Source organism: Globicephala melas, chromosome 17 (genome assembly GCF_963455315.2).
Source record: "Globicephala melas chromosome 17, mGloMel1.2, whole genome shotgun sequence".
Taxonomy (NCBI): domain Eukaryota; kingdom Metazoa; phylum Chordata; class Mammalia; order Artiodactyla; family Delphinidae; genus Globicephala; species Globicephala melas.
The window spans coordinates 71,854,189-71,872,068 of record NC_083330.1 but is presented as its reverse complement, the minus strand read 5'-3'; the positions used below and the strand labels follow the sequence as shown (position 1 = coordinate 71,872,068).

Genomic DNA, 17,880 nt, shown 5'->3' with positions numbered 1-17,880 from the left:
GGTGCGGCTCCCGCTTTCCTGAAGGTTCCCTCAGGCTCCACAGCAGGCTCGTGGCATAGGCATTACTGCCTTCACGACGTAGCTGGATAACCCGAAGAATGGTGAGGGTAGTGACTGGCCCGTGGTCGCAGTTCCCACGAACGACATTCTCCCCTCTGTCAATGCAGGAGGAAATGCAGAATAACGTGGAGGTGGTCCACACCTGCCGCCAGCACATCGTGAACGACATGAACCCCGGCAACCTGCACCTGTTCATCAATGTCTACAACAGGTACCAGGATGCCGCTGGGCCACACGATTTGTCAGGCTCCTTTTGTAGTTCCGGAACGAACATGGGGCAAGAGAGGAGGGATTATAAAATTAATATAAGATGCAGCCCCTGAGCAAATAGATGAACAGAACAAGGGTGCCCAGTAAGGGCCCCTGGGAAGTCAGGTGCCTCCTGGAGTTTTGAGTGCTTTGCAAGGAGCAAACTGAACTTCTACTCCAGACCACCAGGGGCGCACGCACGAGTGGGAACAGTCACATCGCAAAGGGTTTGCGTCCACGCCTGTGCCAACGCTGACCCTAAGGAAGGGCCGGATGTGGGGAGAGCTGAGAGGGAGGCAGCAAAGCCCTGGGGGAGGACGGGAAGAATCCAGGGAGGCTGCTGGGAGGCGAAGGAGTCACTCCAAGGATAAGGACACACAAGCATGGTCTTTGGTGAGGGCGCAGCCCTCTTAAGGATACCTGAGTGCTGGTCTGGGGCTCAGCTAGGGGAGGGGACAGCTCGGGGCCCCTGGGAGCAGCCAGGGGTTCTGGAATCTCCAGGGAACTCAGCCTGCGGCTCCCACAGAGGGGGCAGGAATAAGCCTCCTGGGCTCTGTGTCTCTCACATGCTAATAACTTGGCTTCATGAAGGGCATTCGTGTCCCTTTCCTCTTACCCTCCACCCAGCCTCTCAGTGCAGGGGTGACTGGTAATGGCCCCAGCGTGTAACCAAAGACACGGAGGCTGAGTGCTCATTTATTCAGCAAGCGCTAAGTGAGGACTGGAGAGGGCAGGCTTTCAGCTGGGTAGTGGGCACCCAGAGGAGATGAGCAACAACCCCTCGCTGCCCCACATGCTGCAGGGACGAACTGGTGCCTCTGAAAAACCCTATGATGAGGGTGCTCTCACCATCATTTCCTGCTGAGGAAGTGAAGGCACAGAGAGGTTCGGCATCCTGCCCAAGGTCACACAGCTAGGAAGCAGAGGAGCGTGACTTGAATGCAGCCGGGCTGGCTCCGGGCTCTCATGGTGGGAGCTGCCAGGCAGGGAGAGGCTGGTGTCCTTCTGCAGGGGAGAGTAATGGAGCCGCACTGGGTACAGTGGGAGACCATGGGAGGGTTTAAAACGAGGGAGTGAAAGGATCAGGTCTGAGTTCTAAAGAGTTGGTTTGGTTACTATGTAGAGGACTCAGAGTTGGGAGCGAGAGTGAGAGTGAGGCTAAGAGAAGAACCTGGACACCATTTGGGAGGTAGAGGCTCCTACGAGGGGGGACGGGAAGCAGGGACCCTCTGTAGAGGAGGGTGCGATTTGTACATAAAAGGAAAAAAGCACCTGGGGGACAATGAGGTGGGGTCCATGAGTCCCGCTGTCTCTGAAGCCACTTCTATGGACCCAGAGAGGCTGGGGTGGGACCTGACACAGCTTGGGATGTAGGTGGGTGTTTGCCAGAGCGGCCAGTGCAGGAGTTCCTGGGATTGGCTCGGTGGGAGGGGCTTCCTCCAGGGGAGGGTCTGCTGATGTACAGGTATGTTTGTTGTTTGTCTGTAGCCGGCGGGACCTGGAGATTGAGCGGCCGATGCCCGGAACCCACACGGTCACCCTGCAGTGAGTTGCCCTTCTCTCCTGCACCGTCTCTTTAGCTGTGCTTACCGTTGCCAGCAGCGCCTTAGTTCTGAGTTTGGCAGGACTGCCCCCCTTGTGCTAGGACAGCCCAGTCAGCGAGAACTGCGTGGATTCTGCCCAGGGCTTGGGCACAGCCCAGCCTCACTCGTCTTCCCCTTGTGCAGGAATTTGGTTTGTAGGGTGTCCCTGAGAGCTGTGGGGGGAGGCTTGGACCTCCAACAAGGAATGCTAATAACCACAGCTGGACAGAATTTATGAAGCACCTACGCTATGCCCAATGCTGTGTGAGGCTTCGCTTCACAGAGCCTGGAGATGAATAAGACATAGGACCCACCCTGAAGTGCGCTATAGAGCTAGAAGGCAAAGACAGTTGTGGGTGCAGCCACCTGGATTCCAATAGTAACAACTATGTCTTTTTATAGTTCCTTAAGTGAACCGTATTATTTGACACCTGAACTTCGCACATGCCATTTTCTCTGTCAGGCATGTCGTTTTCATCTCTGTCTTTGATTGCTGGCAAAGTCCTACTCATCCTTCCTTGTGGAGAGGGTGCTTGAAAATAAAACATCAGGGCATAGAAATTCTCTGGCTGAAATTCATACTAAGGTGTAAATGACTACTAACCCGTTTTTTCCTAAGAATAAAGCAGAGGATAGAGAATGAAGGTAGTAAAAAGAGCCAAAGGTACTGGGGAAAACAAAGTCAATTTTTTTTTTTTTTTTTAGAATTCTGGCCCCAGCCTGGCAGGGCTGGGAGCATGAGAATCTCTCAGTGAACCTTGTGTTAACTCCCCCTTGTCTCCCTGCCCCCAGGTGTCCTGCTTTGTTGGTGGTTGGGGACAGTTCTCCTGCTGTGGACGCTGTGGTATGTAGAAATCAACCACTGGTTTCTGTGCTTAACTCAACGGTCCAATTTTAGTTACCTCGGTATGAAGTCTCCCTGCCCACCCTCTTCCCCTCCTCTGCTCCCATCAGGGCAAGTGACATCTTCTAGTTGCCATATTGGCCTTTGGTCAGAGGGTCCAGCCACCAGCCTCCTTCCCTGGTGACTGCCAGCCCTAGTTGCTTGGCAGTGGGGCCTCTGTCTCCTCTCCCAGGCCCCCTCACCTGCCGATCTGCCTCCCATTGGCTTGTTTATACGGGCGTGTTTCCGCTTGGCTTCCTGGCCAGGAGACTGTCTGCGTGTTTGGGAATCAGGTGGAGCTTTCAGACCTGGTTGGAGCCTGATCCATCTGGTGGGGCAGACAGGCATCTGGGGGGCGGGGCTTAGGAAAGGTTTTCTGGCTTATTTCACCCCTTAATTCCCACCTGTGATGTGGTGGAGGCAAAACAGGACTCCATCTTTCCAACGCCCCCATAGCCGAAGACACGGGAGACTTGGGGGCTAGTGGGCAGAGTCCTCGAGTAGTGACATGCCTTGTGCAGCAGGCTAGAGCAGGGTCAGCAAATGTTCATTTAGTAGAGACCTGGGGAATCCAAATGAACCATGAATTACTTGCTATCTGGTCCACTGGACATAATCATAAGATGCATCAATAAAGATATATTCTTTACATTAGGGGAGGTGATAATTCTACCATAGGCATGTTGAACATCACACGTTACGGGCGGGTATTCTGCCCACTTCTAGATGCACTTTTAAGAGGGTCATTGACAAACTGAAGAAAGAAACCATCCTGGTGGATATGATTTCATTTGAAGAATGGTTGTTGGGACTGGGGTTGTTGAATCTGAAGAATTACTGGCAGCAGCTGGTGAAACAAGCCCATTCGTTTAGTAGCCGTTTCTGGAGCACCTTCTACATTTTAGCTCATCTTCACAACAGCCCTTTGAAAAAGATATTATCCCCATTTTATTGATGAGGAAACTGAGGCTCAAAGAAGTTAAGTAACTTGTCCAAGGTCACATAGCTAGTGATGGTAGGGCTGGAATTTAAAGCCACATCTGTTGAATCCCAAAGCCCACATTCTTTCTTCCATGACCGTAGGAATACTGGAGCTCCTGGTGATGGTGGCAGGGTGGCAGGGAGAGGGGGAAAATTTATGACTTTGGCTCCAGGTAGACAATTTGCAAATTTCTTCTCCCTCTTCTTGTCTAGGTGGAGTGCAACTCGAAACTGGACCCAACGAAGACCACTCTTCTCAAGGTACAGGGAAAATGATGGAGGGTTACATTTGTTCTCTCAGAAATCCCTAAGTTTCCTGCAAACTTGAGTTGTGCCTGATTATGGCAAAGCTGGTGGTCAGAAATCACAGAAATGGTGAATTAATGTGTCTGTTCACAAACATCTATTGGGTGCTGGCTGGTAACCCAAGGCTGCAAAGATGAGGGGATCCCTCTCTGGTACCCCAGGAGTTTACGGGCTGCCGGCCGTGGTGCTCTGAAGAGGGATGGATAGGAATTGTGTGGGTGGGGCCTGATTCTAGACAGACTGTCCCCACTGCACCACCCTGCCCTGCTGAATGGGCCCCTGGAGGTCTGTCGCTGCATTCCCGTTGGGCTGAAGGCTGCCCCAAGTTAGCTGCCCTTGAGGCTAGCCCTTGGGATTTAGTCTTGAGACGCTGGGCTGTAGGCTGGCCACAGCCCCACTCAGTCTCGCCGAGACCTTCCAGTCCTATTTCCCCAGCCTCACCTCGCTGCCCAAGGGCTCCAGAACCCTGGGCTTTGGATAAGTATTCGCACATGCCTGGAATGGCTTTAAGCAGTGATGATGGCTTTGGGTTTGGTGATACTAGCAACTCTGGAAATTATAGCATTTACCAAGCGTGGCCAACCAGGAGCCCCATCAGGCCTGAAGCCTTGAATCCTGCAGTTTCCTTCTGAGGGGTCTTTAAAGAGATTGTGTGTCCAGGGCCTCGTGCAGTGAATGCTTTCCGGTCAGACAGACCCTGGCCAGAACTTTGCAAGTTCCTCAAGTTCTCTCTGGCCCAGTTTCTGCCTCTAAAGTGGGACAGTCGTCCCTTCCAGGGTTTTGGGGGAGCAGAGAAATCATCTACGGGGCCTAGCACAGCGCCCGGCCTGTTGTAAGCTGCAAGTAATGGTTAACGCCGAGACGGATGGTAACCAAAGCAGGCGCGCCAGGTGAGGTGGGTGTTTCCCCATCTGTAACATGTCCAGGCCCCCCTCAGCAAGGCAGGCCCGGGGCAGGGCAGCGGGCAGAGTGGGTGCCCGTTTGGAGCTGGTCCACAGAGCCGGCATCCCCTCCACGTGAGGCCTTTGGCACTAACCAGCTTGCTTTCTCCCAGATGGCGGATTGTGGCGGCCTCCCACAGATCTCCCAGGTGAGTTACACCTGTCCCCGCTCCCCAGGTGGAGGGCATGTGCCTCTGGGACCCGTTACCCCCCTTTCCCTCACTGCCTGCTGGCCGCCCACCTTGCTGCTACATCTGATGACACATTTGGACTTGCTACCGTTTATAAAAGGTGCTTGCATGTCAGGACTTGCTTGGTCGTCCCCCAGAAGCCCCTGTGGAGTAGTTGATGCTGGCGTTCACAGGGGTGAAGGGATTTGCCAAGTGGACACAGCTTGGCAGTCGTGCATCAGAATCTAGGTGTGTCTGACCCCAAAGACCACAGGCTTCCGCTGGAGCCACAGGCTCCTGGAGCCCAGGGGCAAAGCAGGGAGCGCAGAGAGGAGATGGACCAAAGGGTGTGTTTGTGTGTGTGTGTGTGTGTGTGTGTGTGTGTGTGTGTGTCTGTGTGTGTGCATGCACATGTGTATATGTGTGTATGTGAGTGTGTATACATGTATGCATATGTGTGTATGCACGTATAAACATATCAATCATTGTACTGTGTTTGCAGCACAATAACTGTCCCCTCCAAGTCTCCACCCATAAATACCACCCCCCCACCTAACAAGTGAATGAATTTTTTATCTCTTCTTATAATTTTCTATCAGTACAGTTTTGCACTCTATCTTACTATGAAATATTTTGTGCATTTTGGGTTGTCTTTTCCACCAAACTGTCCCCTAACCTTCTTTCTCCCTCCAGTCCTGAAAGGGACTTCAGAGCTTCGGTAATCCAGCGATTTCTCAATCGGATGTGTGCCTTTTTCTAGCTCTAGGTGCCCCCCCAGTCCTGACAAGTCCCGCTGAGCTCCCTGGGAGCCTCCCTTGCAGAGTGAGCGGCACAAGTGGCCTCGGGTGGCTCTCTTAACTTCTGTTTCCAGTGTCTCTCTCTGCTCCCACTGGCAAAGAACAAAATATTTTCAGCTTTTTATCTGCTGTTGTGTTTTGCCCAGTTGATAGCTGGAGTAGCCAGAGAAGGATGGGATGTCTCAGTTTCTAGAGGGAACAGATGGCTTTCCAGTAGAGCCCTGCTTGGATGTAAACAGGATTAATACCTGCACACTAGTGACTAGTTCATCCACCCAGCCCGCTTGACACTGCTACTGAGACAGTGCAGCAAAAGTTGGCTGCAGAGAAGGGGCGCCATTTTTCTTTCCACCTATACTTCCGTCCTCCCTTTATTCCTTTCTCTACTTGAAATGAGAGAAATCTAACTCTATGCTTAGTGAAAACACGTTTTATATGTCATGGCAGGAGCTGAGCTAGCCCAGGCTCCCAGGAGAGCAGCCCAATGAGGACCAGTAACTGTGTAATCACTCCTCCTCCTGCCCTTGCAAGTTGGGTGTGTTTTTACAAAGGGCGTTCCCATCCTTCATTCCATTCAATCCTTGCAACAGTCTTTAGAGGAAGGAAGAGCATGCATTCTATCACAGTCACAGAAGGGAAACTGAGGCTAACAGATGGGAGAGATTGCCCTAGGTTACCCAGGGGAGCCGAGTTTGGGCCCAGATATTCTCCTTTCCAAGCCTGTCCTCTTGTTTCTGTCCGCCATGTTGAACACAGATGTCCCTGCAACTCTCGTCCCCTTCTTACAATCATCACGTGACCCCCAGAGGCCAATTGCAGCACAGGCTCTTCTTTAAATGTCATTTGGCTCTTTGGGAACAGCGGCAGGAGCTGGTGGAGGTGGGCAGGGACACTCCCTCCCCGATGACTGCTCACCAGTGAAATGAGAGGGTGTGAGAATAGACCCAGGACATTGCATTTAAGAGTTGGAATTAGGGCTTCCCTGGTGGCGCAGTGGTTGAGAGTCCGCCTGCCGATGCAGGGGACACCGGTTCGTGCCCTGGTCCGGGAAGATCCCACATGCCGCGGAGCGGCTGGGCCCGTGAGCCATAGCTGCTGAGACTGTGCGTCCGGAGCCTGTGCTCCGCAACGGGAGAGGCCACAACAGTGAGAGGCCTGTGTACCACAAAAAAAAAAAAAAAAAAAGAGTTGGAATTAATTAGCCTGCGAATATGGCCTTCACCGCCCGTTTAGATTAAATTTTTGAGTGTAATTGGTAGAACTGGGTGTGTTCTCAGCATTCCCAACTCATTTTACTTAAAGTAGCCCAGTCGATTGATTTGTCTGTCCACCTATCCATCTATCCATCCATCCATTCATCCATTCATCTATTCTTCCTTCTTTGACCATCTTTTTCTTTCCTTCCATCCATACAGCCTCTCTTTTCATTAATCTATCCATCATCCTTCCTTCCTTTTTCCCCTCCTTCCTTCCTTCTTTCCATCGATCTTTTTTCGTTTTCATCTATCCATTTATCCACCATCCTTTCATCCAGCCAGCCAGCCAGCCAGCCTGCTACTGAGGCTGAGAGTAAACTGTTATGGGGTTTGGAAAGCCCTGGGTTAATATACAAGACCACTGATTAATCATAAGACCTTGGACGGATTATTTATCTCTCCAAGTCTGCTCAGCTGTGAAACATATATGAAGATGGTACTAACCTCATAAGGCCGTTGTCGGGAAGATGAGATAATGCTGCAAAGCCCTTAGCACAGTGAGTGGCTATTACATTCTAGACCCTGAGTTGGACACATCACTTTATCCAATGATGTCTTCTTTAGAGAAGCCCTCAGGAGTAGGTGTGGCACTCTGCCCATATTTTAGAGGTGAGAAAACTGGCTCAGACAGGTCATGTAACTTCTGGTCAAAGCTAATTTTGGTCTCCATAAGTATCCCATAGTCTTTCCTTTCCTTTCGTGTTTTGTCCTATCCACCCGAGGTGGCCTTCTGTCTTGGGCCAAGCTCTTTAACGAAGGTGACCACAGGCACGGCTGCATGATCTGGACCTCTGGTGACTGACAGCACTTCCCCTCTTTTCTCTTGCAGCCGGCCAAGCTTGCCGAGGCCTTCAAGTACTTCGTGCAGGGCATGGGATACAGTGAGTATGGCCTTTCCTGGCAGGCGGTGGGTTGAAGGGCAGGTGTGGGAACTGGAACCAGGTTGGGATGAGTACAGTATTCTGTATCACCTTGGCCAGCTTCAGCCTTTTTGCAAACTGGGCAGGTCAGGGAAGAAGTATTTAGGTGTGTGGAGGATGGGCCGCAGGGCAGGGGTTCCAGTGTCTCCTCATACCACAGTGCCTCATTCTCCCTCCATTGTTGAACAGAAGCTGTTTCACACCAGGGAATGTTTTAAGGTTTAGGTGAGGATTATCCCTTGAGCACCAAGAAGACAACAAACAATGAGACCATGAAAATCTTTTAAATTTTGGTTACATTCTTTCTAAGAGACTTGCAGTGATGATGGTGATGCTGGTAAAATGGCAATGATGATGATGATGATGGTGGTGGTGGTGGTGGTGGTGATGAAAGATTAATAAATCCTTTATTTTTTTCTTCTTTAATCATCACAGTAATCCTAGGAGATACTCTTATCCTCATTTACAAATGACGAAACTGAGGCTTTGAGAGATTAAGTAAGGAGCAGAGTGGGGATCTGCGAAAGTTCTTTGAAAACTGTAAAGCTCTGAACAAGTGGGTGATAAAGCCACTTACATTCAAGACAGAGCATGTCTTTGCTAAATCATTAGATGTGGGAATTGAAGGATAAGTAGAAGCACAATTAAAGAACTTGGAGCTTCTCGCGTTATGATTATCGTTTATTTACAGACATTTATTCACAGACACATTTTCAGAAATGCGGTCCCATGACCAGGACAGACAACACCAAGTGTAAGCACACTGCTGGGCAGCAGCCACCGTTGGTATATGTTGGTGTGTCGGCCACGGTTCCGGCCCCGGTGTGGTTCTTTGGGTTCTTTGTCTGCTGCCTGGAATTATAATTCATGTGCCCACCTTCACAAGGAAGTCTGAGCATCTCATCACTCCCCCCTCCTTTTCTTTTGCTGAGGCTTAAACCGTTTGCTCATTTAAAATAGTAATGTTATGTTTGGTCAACTGACTGCAATGCAGTCTAAGGTTGGCCTCAGCCGTCCTTAGTTTCTGGAGTGGCTGAGAGTGGACGAGCCTGATTTACATGCTTCGGACAGGATCCCTGTCCCAACGTGCCCTCTTCCAACAGAAAACATCTGCTCGTGGGTCTCCTGCCTTTCCAGCCTCTCTCCCTCCAAGGAAATGTGCAGGCAAAGGCAGTAACTGGAGAAGGCCTTCATTTACCTTGCAGCCATGAATTGCAACTCGTTTGTCTTGGACCTGCCCTGGGTTTAGATTTCTGCTTTGAAAGTGCATTCTGGGGAGAAAGGAAGTGAAAGGCAGGCCTTGTTTCCCCCCCCCACATAAGCTTCTATTTCCAGAAAGCTGAAGCATCCTGCAGGTCGTAGGGAGAGACAGCAGAGCGAGCTGGAGGCATCAACTAAAGACAGAGTAGTCATTCATTTACTGAGTGTCTGCTCACAGCAGTGGGCAGAATGATGAGCCCCCAGCACCCATGACACCATGCTAGGGTCACCAGAGCCCCGCAAGGTCAGTAAGCCCCCAGATCTGGGGTCAAGAAACAGGGGCTCAGAGAGAATATGTGAGCAACAGATATAGGACTGATCCCAATTTTTCTCCAGATTCAGCAACTAGCTCTGTAAGAAGAGGATTCGGTACAGCAAGAATGAATTCTGTCTGTGGGTGTCTGCCACAGAAAGCCAACACCTGTGCCCACTGAGTGAACAGTGTAGCCCTTACATGCCTCTGTATTTATCAGCTGCCTCAGCGTGTGATATCCATTATTCAGTATGGCCTTGGCAATGACGCTTCAGTCGGGTGGTGTAGTAGTTTCCCAGGGCTGCCATAACAAATCCCCACAAACTGGGTGGCCTGGAACAACAGAAATTTATTCTCTCACGGTGCTACAGTTCTAGAGGCTAGAAGTCCAAAATCAAGATGTGGGCAGGGTCACGCTCCCTCCAGAGATTCTAAGAAGAATCCTTCCTTGCCTTGTCCCAGCTGCTGGTGGTTGCCAGCAGTCCTTGGCTTTTAGCTGCATCACTCTGACCTCTGCCCGGTCTTCACATGGCTTCTCCCCGTGTGCACCTGTGTCTCCTCCTCTTAAGAGGAAACCAGCCATGGCATCAGAGTTCACCCCAACCCAGGGTGACCTCATCATATCTAAATAGATCTGAAAAGACCTTATTTCCAAAGAAGGTTACAGTCTGAGGTGCCGGTGGACGTGAGTTTGGGGGGATGCCATTCCACCCAGTACAGGCGGGGCGATTTTTTGTCTTCATTCCACCTTGTAAGCCACCTGCTGTGTTCAAGGGCATTTTAAATCCTTTGGAAGGGACAGTGCCGTTGATAGCACCTGGGAGCTCGCAGGTTTCCTGGAGGGAGAGACGACAGCTGACCACTCTGTGTGGCCTTGGTTTCCAGTCTGTGGCGTGCGGGGATTAGCCTGGCCAACCTTGAACGTCCTCCCCGCTCTGGTCATTGTTGGCCTTACGGGGTGGTGGGCACACACCCCGGCGCTGCTACCAGGGCGTCAGTGGTAGTATTCCCATTTTATAGGGGGGGCCGGGGGCTCAGAGAGGGACACTCCCAAAGCCCCAGAGCTGGGATTCAAGTAGCAGGTAGCAGACAGAGCTGGGATTCAGACCAGCTGTGGGTTCACGCCGCTGTGGGATCGCAGCCAGTCCTTACTCCACCTGGGTCTTGCGCTCCACCTCTGTGGGCAGAGACAGAAACGATGCGGAGCCCAGCAGCCGGATGGCTGCGAGGATGGACAGGAGCAAAGGTGCCCAGGCGGGTGGGGCGCACAGCAGGCAGCATCCCCGGTGTGCAGGTGCTTCCAGCGCTGGCCCATCCCCTCACGGGTCTCTCTCCTCTCTCGCAGTGCCCTCCGCCAGCATGACGCGCCTGATGAGGTCCCGCACAGCCTCAGGCTCCAGCGTCACGTCCCTGGAGGGCGCCCGCAGCCGCTCCCACACCAGCGAGGGCGCCCGGCTGGACATCGTCCCCAACTCCGGCGGCCCCGGGAGCAGCGCAGGGCCCAACTCCACGGAGGTGTCCTGCTAGGTGGCCTTGGGGACGGCCGCCCCTGGACTCTGGGATCAATCGCTGTAGCTGCCCCTCCCCGCCCCTGCCTGCCAACCACATGTAGCTCGGTATTAATCCAAAGCTTATTTTGTACGAGTGCGCTCTGGTGAGGACAAAGTGAGATTGGGTTTGTGGAGGGCTCCCCTTCCGGCGAGGGCGGGGTGGAGTGGACCAAAGGGAAAGAAGCATCTCAGTGTCCTGTTTCCACTAGCGAGCGGCCTAGAGGCCACTGTCTTACCCTCCCTCAGAGACACCAAACTGCCAAAAACAAGAAACACAGAGCAAACACTTGATCAATCCAAGGCTAGGCTGACCTGAGCATCCTGGCGCGAAGGGACGTTTTGTTGGAAGCCCAGCCCACCTACTTCCTGTTTCCTTTCCAACTAAAGAAAAAACAGACCCAGTTTCTGGAAACCAAACCCCTTCTGATTTGGAGAGGGGGAGAGGGGGGAATGGTGGCGAGCTCTTTTAGCAAAGCCAAACAGGAAGCGGGGAAAGAGGTGGAATTTATGCAGCGGCTCCGAAGTGTTTGGAAGAGCAAATCTCTGTCGTGAACTTGAAGAAGTAGATTTTTAACGTCTGCGCATATATACACTTTTCAGTGCCGATGCCAGAAGCCTGTTTTTCTGGCATTTTTTTAATGGACAACAGAAGCAGGTGACAAAATCTCCCAGTTTTTCAAAGAGACGGTCTTGGCAAACGTTTGGTATCGGGGGTTTGAGGCTTTGATTCTGCTGCCTGCCTCTTCCTCCACGTCACCTACTTCCTACCCCAAATACATGGACGAGTGATCATTTCATTCATGGGGAAGATCGTGTAGATTTGTAGCTGCTGCTTTGAAATGGAGGGCCGTGCCTGGCTGTGCTGCGTCTCCAGGCAGCGGCCGGGGGAGGGGGGCAGGGGCATTGAGGTGGGCTGGTATTTTTGGTTATTAGATGTAAAGGATTCCTCGTGGTTGTGATGGAGTCCAGTGCAGTTGTGATTTCAGTTGATCCCATCTGGTTCCCAGGAACCATGTGTGATTGAGTTAAATCTAGCTTCCAATCTTGGACAACCTGGGTTGAATCTGAACTTGACTGCCAAACATTTCTGACCTGGTGACCTTCCGGGATCTTCAGATAGAACTGTTCGCTCTTGTAGGGGGTGGGGATTCCCTTGGGGAGTGGTGGCCCAGAAGATGCAAGGATTCTGGAATGTGTATTCCATGGGCTTTCCTTCCCTCTCCCGCCTTCCTGCCCCTCTACCCTCTCGCTGAACCGGGTGGCATCACTGACATTTCTGGGCAACGTCAGCGTAGCTGTCGAGTTCCTGTACCACTTAACTGCCTTTTGATTTTTACTTTGGCTAACCGTGGATCTTATAGGAAGTTTGATCAGAGTGAAGGGAACATTGTGAGTCAGCCGCCGGGGCCTAGTGGTTACTGGGAGGAAGAGTCAAGCCTTCTAGGTAGCTTGGGGGGAATAATGACTCAGTTTACCTGCGACCTACCCCCTGGGAGGCAGAAATGGCTGAATCAGAACAAGAAACTGTTGTGTACAAGTCTTTCCAGAGGAGTTTCTTAATGAGATATTTGTATTTATTTCCAGACCAATAAATTTGTAACTTTGCAGTGGCTTGTGTCCTTTTCCTCCGCCTGAGAGGTCGTGCATTGGGATGGGTCTTTCTTACCTGGGGCTTCCTACCACGTGCCCCTCACCTTTGGAATTCTTTGCTTTACAGCATCCCTGTCCAGTAAAAATATAATACGAACCACAGATGTAACTTCAAATTTTCAAGTAGCCACATTAAAAAAGGTAGACACAAGTGAAATTAACTTTAATAATTTAACCCAACATATCCAAAGTATTATCACTTCAACATAGGATCAATGTAATGATTAAGGTATCATGCATTCTTTCCTTCCTACTAAGAAATCCAGGGTGTGTTTTACATCACAGCACATCTCAATTCGGACCAGCCCTGTTTCAAGCGCTCAATAGCTGAATAATACAGTGACAAGGGGATCAAGCTTTTCAACCTGTAATTAGAAGGAAACATCTTTTTCACATTTTATTTTTATTATAGAAAAGCGTGTGGAAAGACCACCCAGTGACAATCCCTGTAATGCTTCTGGCCCTTGTATTTTTTAAAAAAATGTAGACACAACAGGTTTCAGTACCACCTCCCATTTCTATTTAAAATTAGTTTAAAATTTTCAAAACAGTTGCAAAGATAGTACAGAGAGTTTCCATATACCCCACCTCCAGTTTCCCCTATTATTGTTATCATCTCATGATACTACAGTGCAGTGGTCACAGCTGAGAAATCAACATTGATAGATTACTATTAACTAAGCTCCCTACTTTCTTGGGATTTCACTAGTTTTTCCCTGTTGTCCTTTTTCTGTCCCAGGATCCCGTCCAGATACCAGGTTACGTTTCGTCATCATGCCTGCTTTGCTTCCTCTGGCCTGTAAGAGATTCTCAGACTATCCTTGCTTTTGATGACCTTGACGGTTTTGAGAAGCCCTGGTGGGGCATTTTGTAGAATGGCCTTCAATTGAGGTTTGCGTATATGGTTTTCTCATGGTCCAGTTGGGGTTCTGAGTTTTTGGAATGAAGACCCTGGAGGCTCAGTGCCATTCTCATCACCGCGTTCTGTCAGCATGATGGGCCAACGTGATTGAACACGGATGAGGTTGACTTTGATCGCCTGGCTGAGGTCGTGTTTGCCAGGTGTCTCAACTGTTAAGTTACTTTTTCTGCTTTTCCATACTTGTTCTTTTTGTTGTTGGTGGTGGTGGTTTTTTTGCGGTATGCGGGCTTCTCACTGCTGTGGCCTCTCCCGCCGCGGAGCATAGGCTCCGGATGCGCAGGCTCAGCGGCCCCATGGCATGTGGAATCCTCCCGGACCGGGGCACGAACCCGTGTCCCCTGCATCGGCAGGCGGACTCCCAACCACTGCGCCACCAGGGAAGCCCCATACTTGTTCTTTGGAAGCAAGTCCCTAAATGCAGCCCACACTTAACATCCCCCTCCTTTTTAAACAACTATCTTACTGTTTATTATATTGGTTTTTTTCTTCGCGTACCTTGAAGAGTTTCTTAGCATAATTAGCTATAAACACTGTTGCAGCCTGCACCATCATGCAGCAAGTGCCTGGGCAGGGAAGGATGAGATGACCGTGTGTGGTGTGCCCGTCAGGAAGGGTTTTAACGCATGAAATACAGCACATAACAGTGCAAAAGAAACCACTGATGGTGAAGTGTAGTTCTCCAAATGTTCCGATTGTGTGACGTTTCTTTATTAGTAAGTTAAATAGTGATGTGGAGGCAGGTCTCAATATAATTTCAAGGTAGTGATGAGCATCATAGCAGTTCGAGAAAACTGCCACAACTGTGGTAAGAAAAATACATGTGATTTCAGCTGGTGACATTAGGGTTTGTGGCCCACAATGCCACACTGCAATTAGAGATTAGTAAAAACAAAGATTCGTTTCCCCCCATCCAAGCACACGACCCCTGAATTTAACCCAGGGATCCCTGGTCCAAGGACCCGAGGTTAAGGAGCCCTGCTGTAGATGCAGGAGGAGGAGCGTGCAGGCTCATCCTTATTCTACATTCACAATAAGGGCCTTTTCCGTGACGGATCCTGTGTGAGAGTCAGGAGCAAAGGAAAGGCAGGCATAGAAGAGCCAGCAGGGAATCACCATGGCAGTGCGTACACGTGTGGCGCAGAGACCCCCTGGACCTGCCACGATCAGCTCCCTGGAGCTCAGGCTTCCATCGAGAGAAATGAACTGTTGCAGGTGTTTGCATGTATCAGATGCTATTTAGAGATGGTTTGCCCAGAGGCTGTTTTGCCAGCTGGGGATCTATTTCTGTTTTCCTAGCTGCTTATTTTGGTTTCGATCCCCAGACCCTTGGGTGTCAGCAGCAGCTGGGAGACAAGTGTGCACCAAGACCAACCACGTGCAGGCTCTATAGGGGCAACAGAGGCCCATCTGCCACCTTCCTCATTCCGCTTCTCAGACACCACCTCACTATCGGTCACTGGATGGGTCCCTAGATATAGCTTAAATCCATCTTGGGCTTCTCAGGCTGCATGCAAACCCTTCAACTGTGTTCCACATGGAATCCAAGGGCAGAGGGGAAGCTTGGCCTTATGGGTTTGGAGATGGGTTAGGGAGGGGGCCTAGTGAGCAGATGAGCCTCCTTCTTTCTAAGCAGATTTCCCTGCATCTCTAAAGCATAAAACGATGGGATCCTTGACCTTCTGGTTCTTGGACCTGGAACTAAATGGGTCTTTGTGTCTTTCAAGGGTAAGAATTGAATGGGACCAGCTTGATTCAAGTGTCCAGCCGCTGTCCAATCAACTATGAGCATAAGAGCATCTCGAGATAACTGCCACCATTGTGATAATATATGTGATTTCAACTGGTGACGTTACGGTTTGTGGCCCACCTTTAGGTCGGAGGAGATGCTACATTGTAATCAGAGGTTAGTTCACACTACTCCCATCCCCTCCCTCACATACACACGGCAGGATTCCGAGTAGTTGATGCAGCTGTAGCCGGTGAATTGCTATGTGCTTTGCCATTAAACCCACTGACAGCCAAACTCACTGTTGCAGGAAAGGCCCTTCCTCATTCCTGCTCTGAGAAATTTCCTGAACACCCCGCCCTCCCCAGGAAGCACTGACCATGTGACCTCGTGACAAGGGCACCCTGCAGAGAATGCATCACTAATAATAGTAATATGTAGCGTTTATTATAGTTTCTTTTCCCTTTTTATCTTTATCTGCTTCACAGATAAGAAAGCCAAGGCTCACAGAGACGAAATGGCTTGTGCAACGATTTCTAAAATGGATTACGTCCCTCTGGTCTGGAAAACAGTTGGCTGAGAACGTGACTAATGCAGCCACCTACTGCCGTCTTGGGACTGTAGAACATTGGTTAGTTCCTGGGACTAATAAACTGGAGGACCTTGCGGCTTTTACTGCCCATGGGGACATCTGTCCCTCCATTCAGTAGTCCCACCCAGGCGGTGACCAGCCTTTACCGTATCTTTCATCTGGTTCTTAATTCTTCTGTCTCCTCCTTCGCTGGCAGGCTGACATTTTTCTCATGGCCATCAATAAGCCAGGTTTAGCAGCTTCCTTTTCCTCTTTATGGGATGGACTAAGAAACCCACTTTCGCTAGTGGTGTGTGAAAAACAAGATTTAGCATGGAGATCTGGAAACATTCTTTACAGCATATAATATACGAAACCATACCTGGGTTTGGTGCCAGCCTTTTCATCTCCTTAGAAATCATTTTTGCTCAGTTCTACATTGGAAAGAGCCCAGGTTCAGCTGGAACTGGGACCTCTGAATACATAGGATGCTTCTGCATCTTCATTTCATCGCTGGAGGGTGAGAGAGAACAGTGGCTTCTCTGCTATATGCTTTCTAGCCTTCATAATAAAATGCTCTGGCCATTTTCCCTGAATCCCATTTTCCCAAAACTTCATCCACCTGATATCATCTGAAATCTTTCCCAGAGTCCACACATGCACCTTAATTGGAGGCATCCACTGGACTCCACGATCTGAATTCCAATTTTGAAAAAAGTATGTTTCAGGATACAAGTGTACTTGGAAATGATTCATGGGGCAATTATTTTTGTCCTGGAATGGATTCTGCCCTAGACTTTATTATAATAACATAACGTGTTTTGGGTTGATGAGGGGGATTTAGCGGGAAGGTATCAAGTGCATCATTCCCTTCATTTACTCAGCCATCTGCACACCTGTTCAAAGAGCTGAGCGTGTGCTATGCACAGCACTGGGTTTGGGAGACGCAGAAAAGTACGGCACCCTTCCTGCCTTCAAGAAGCCGGGGGCTTAATCAAATTACAGCATAAAATGAAAACATAAAAAGTTAAGGGATCGAGAAGCATAGGATGGAAATATTAAAGCATTCAACTGAATATCGGTGACACGTTTCCTTTACCTTTGTGATAGGACTGAAAATATGCAGACATAAACACTGACTTCAATTCTTACCATCGCCTTGCGGGTTCTTCCCAGTTCATAAGGAAACAGACTCAGCTAAATAATAGATGCGTTTGTTAAGTGCTTGCCACGTACCAAGCACTATTCTAAAGCTGGTCGTGCATTTTGGTTATCACATCATCACCCCCACGAGGAAGGTACTGTCATATTTTGCATTTCACAGCTGAGGAGGCTGAAGCACAGATCGGTTAAGTGAGGAATTCCAGTAAAGAATAAAAGAAAGGTCCGCCGGCCTCCCGAAGTCAGAACTGGTCCCACTGCGTCCTGCAACCCTCCTTATACTTCATTTCACTCCCCTTGGTTCCCAAGGCAGCTGGCAATGGATCTCTATGCACCCATCCCTCCATCCATCCAAACCCTGCTACCCAGTCCCTGACACGTACGAGGCTCAGAGGATGCAGTCATGGTCTCTGACCTCCAGGTACCCACAGGGCAGTTGGGGATATAAAAAGGCATGGAATAAATGAGTAAGTGAATGAATGCCAAATGTTCATTTTATATTTACATGAGATGTCTTCCGGCCTGGACACATTTGTACCCCTGGTGTTTTCTACATGCCAGAATTCATATTTCTCAGTGCATTTCCAAACTTTTAGCTATTTTTATTGTCATGTATAAAATATCTGGGACCTAATTTCCAC

General features: G+C 49.9%; 1 protein-coding gene across 2 annotated transcripts in view; it reads left to right on the top strand.

The window, feature by feature from the left end:
• The window catches only part of NDRG1 (N-myc downstream regulated 1), a 54,603-nt gene extending 41,787 nt beyond the window's left edge, over positions 1-12,816 (top strand). For both annotated transcript variants that reach the window (XM_030875867.3, XM_060287679.2), the window contains 7 exons: positions 168-271; positions 1,798-1,854; positions 2,685-2,736; positions 3,970-4,017; positions 5,117-5,152; positions 8,056-8,107; positions 11,005-12,816. In XM_030875867.3, coding sequence (XP_030731727.1) covers positions 168-271; positions 1,798-1,854; positions 2,685-2,736; positions 3,970-4,017; positions 5,117-5,152; positions 8,056-8,107; positions 11,005-11,186 — 531 coding nt within the window. In that variant the 3' untranslated portion in view covers positions 11,187-12,816. The remainder of the gene's footprint in view (positions 1-167; positions 272-1,797; positions 1,855-2,684; positions 2,737-3,969; positions 4,018-5,116; positions 5,153-8,055; positions 8,108-11,004) is intronic.
• The last annotated feature ends 5,064 nt before the right edge of the window (positions 12,817-17,880 follow it).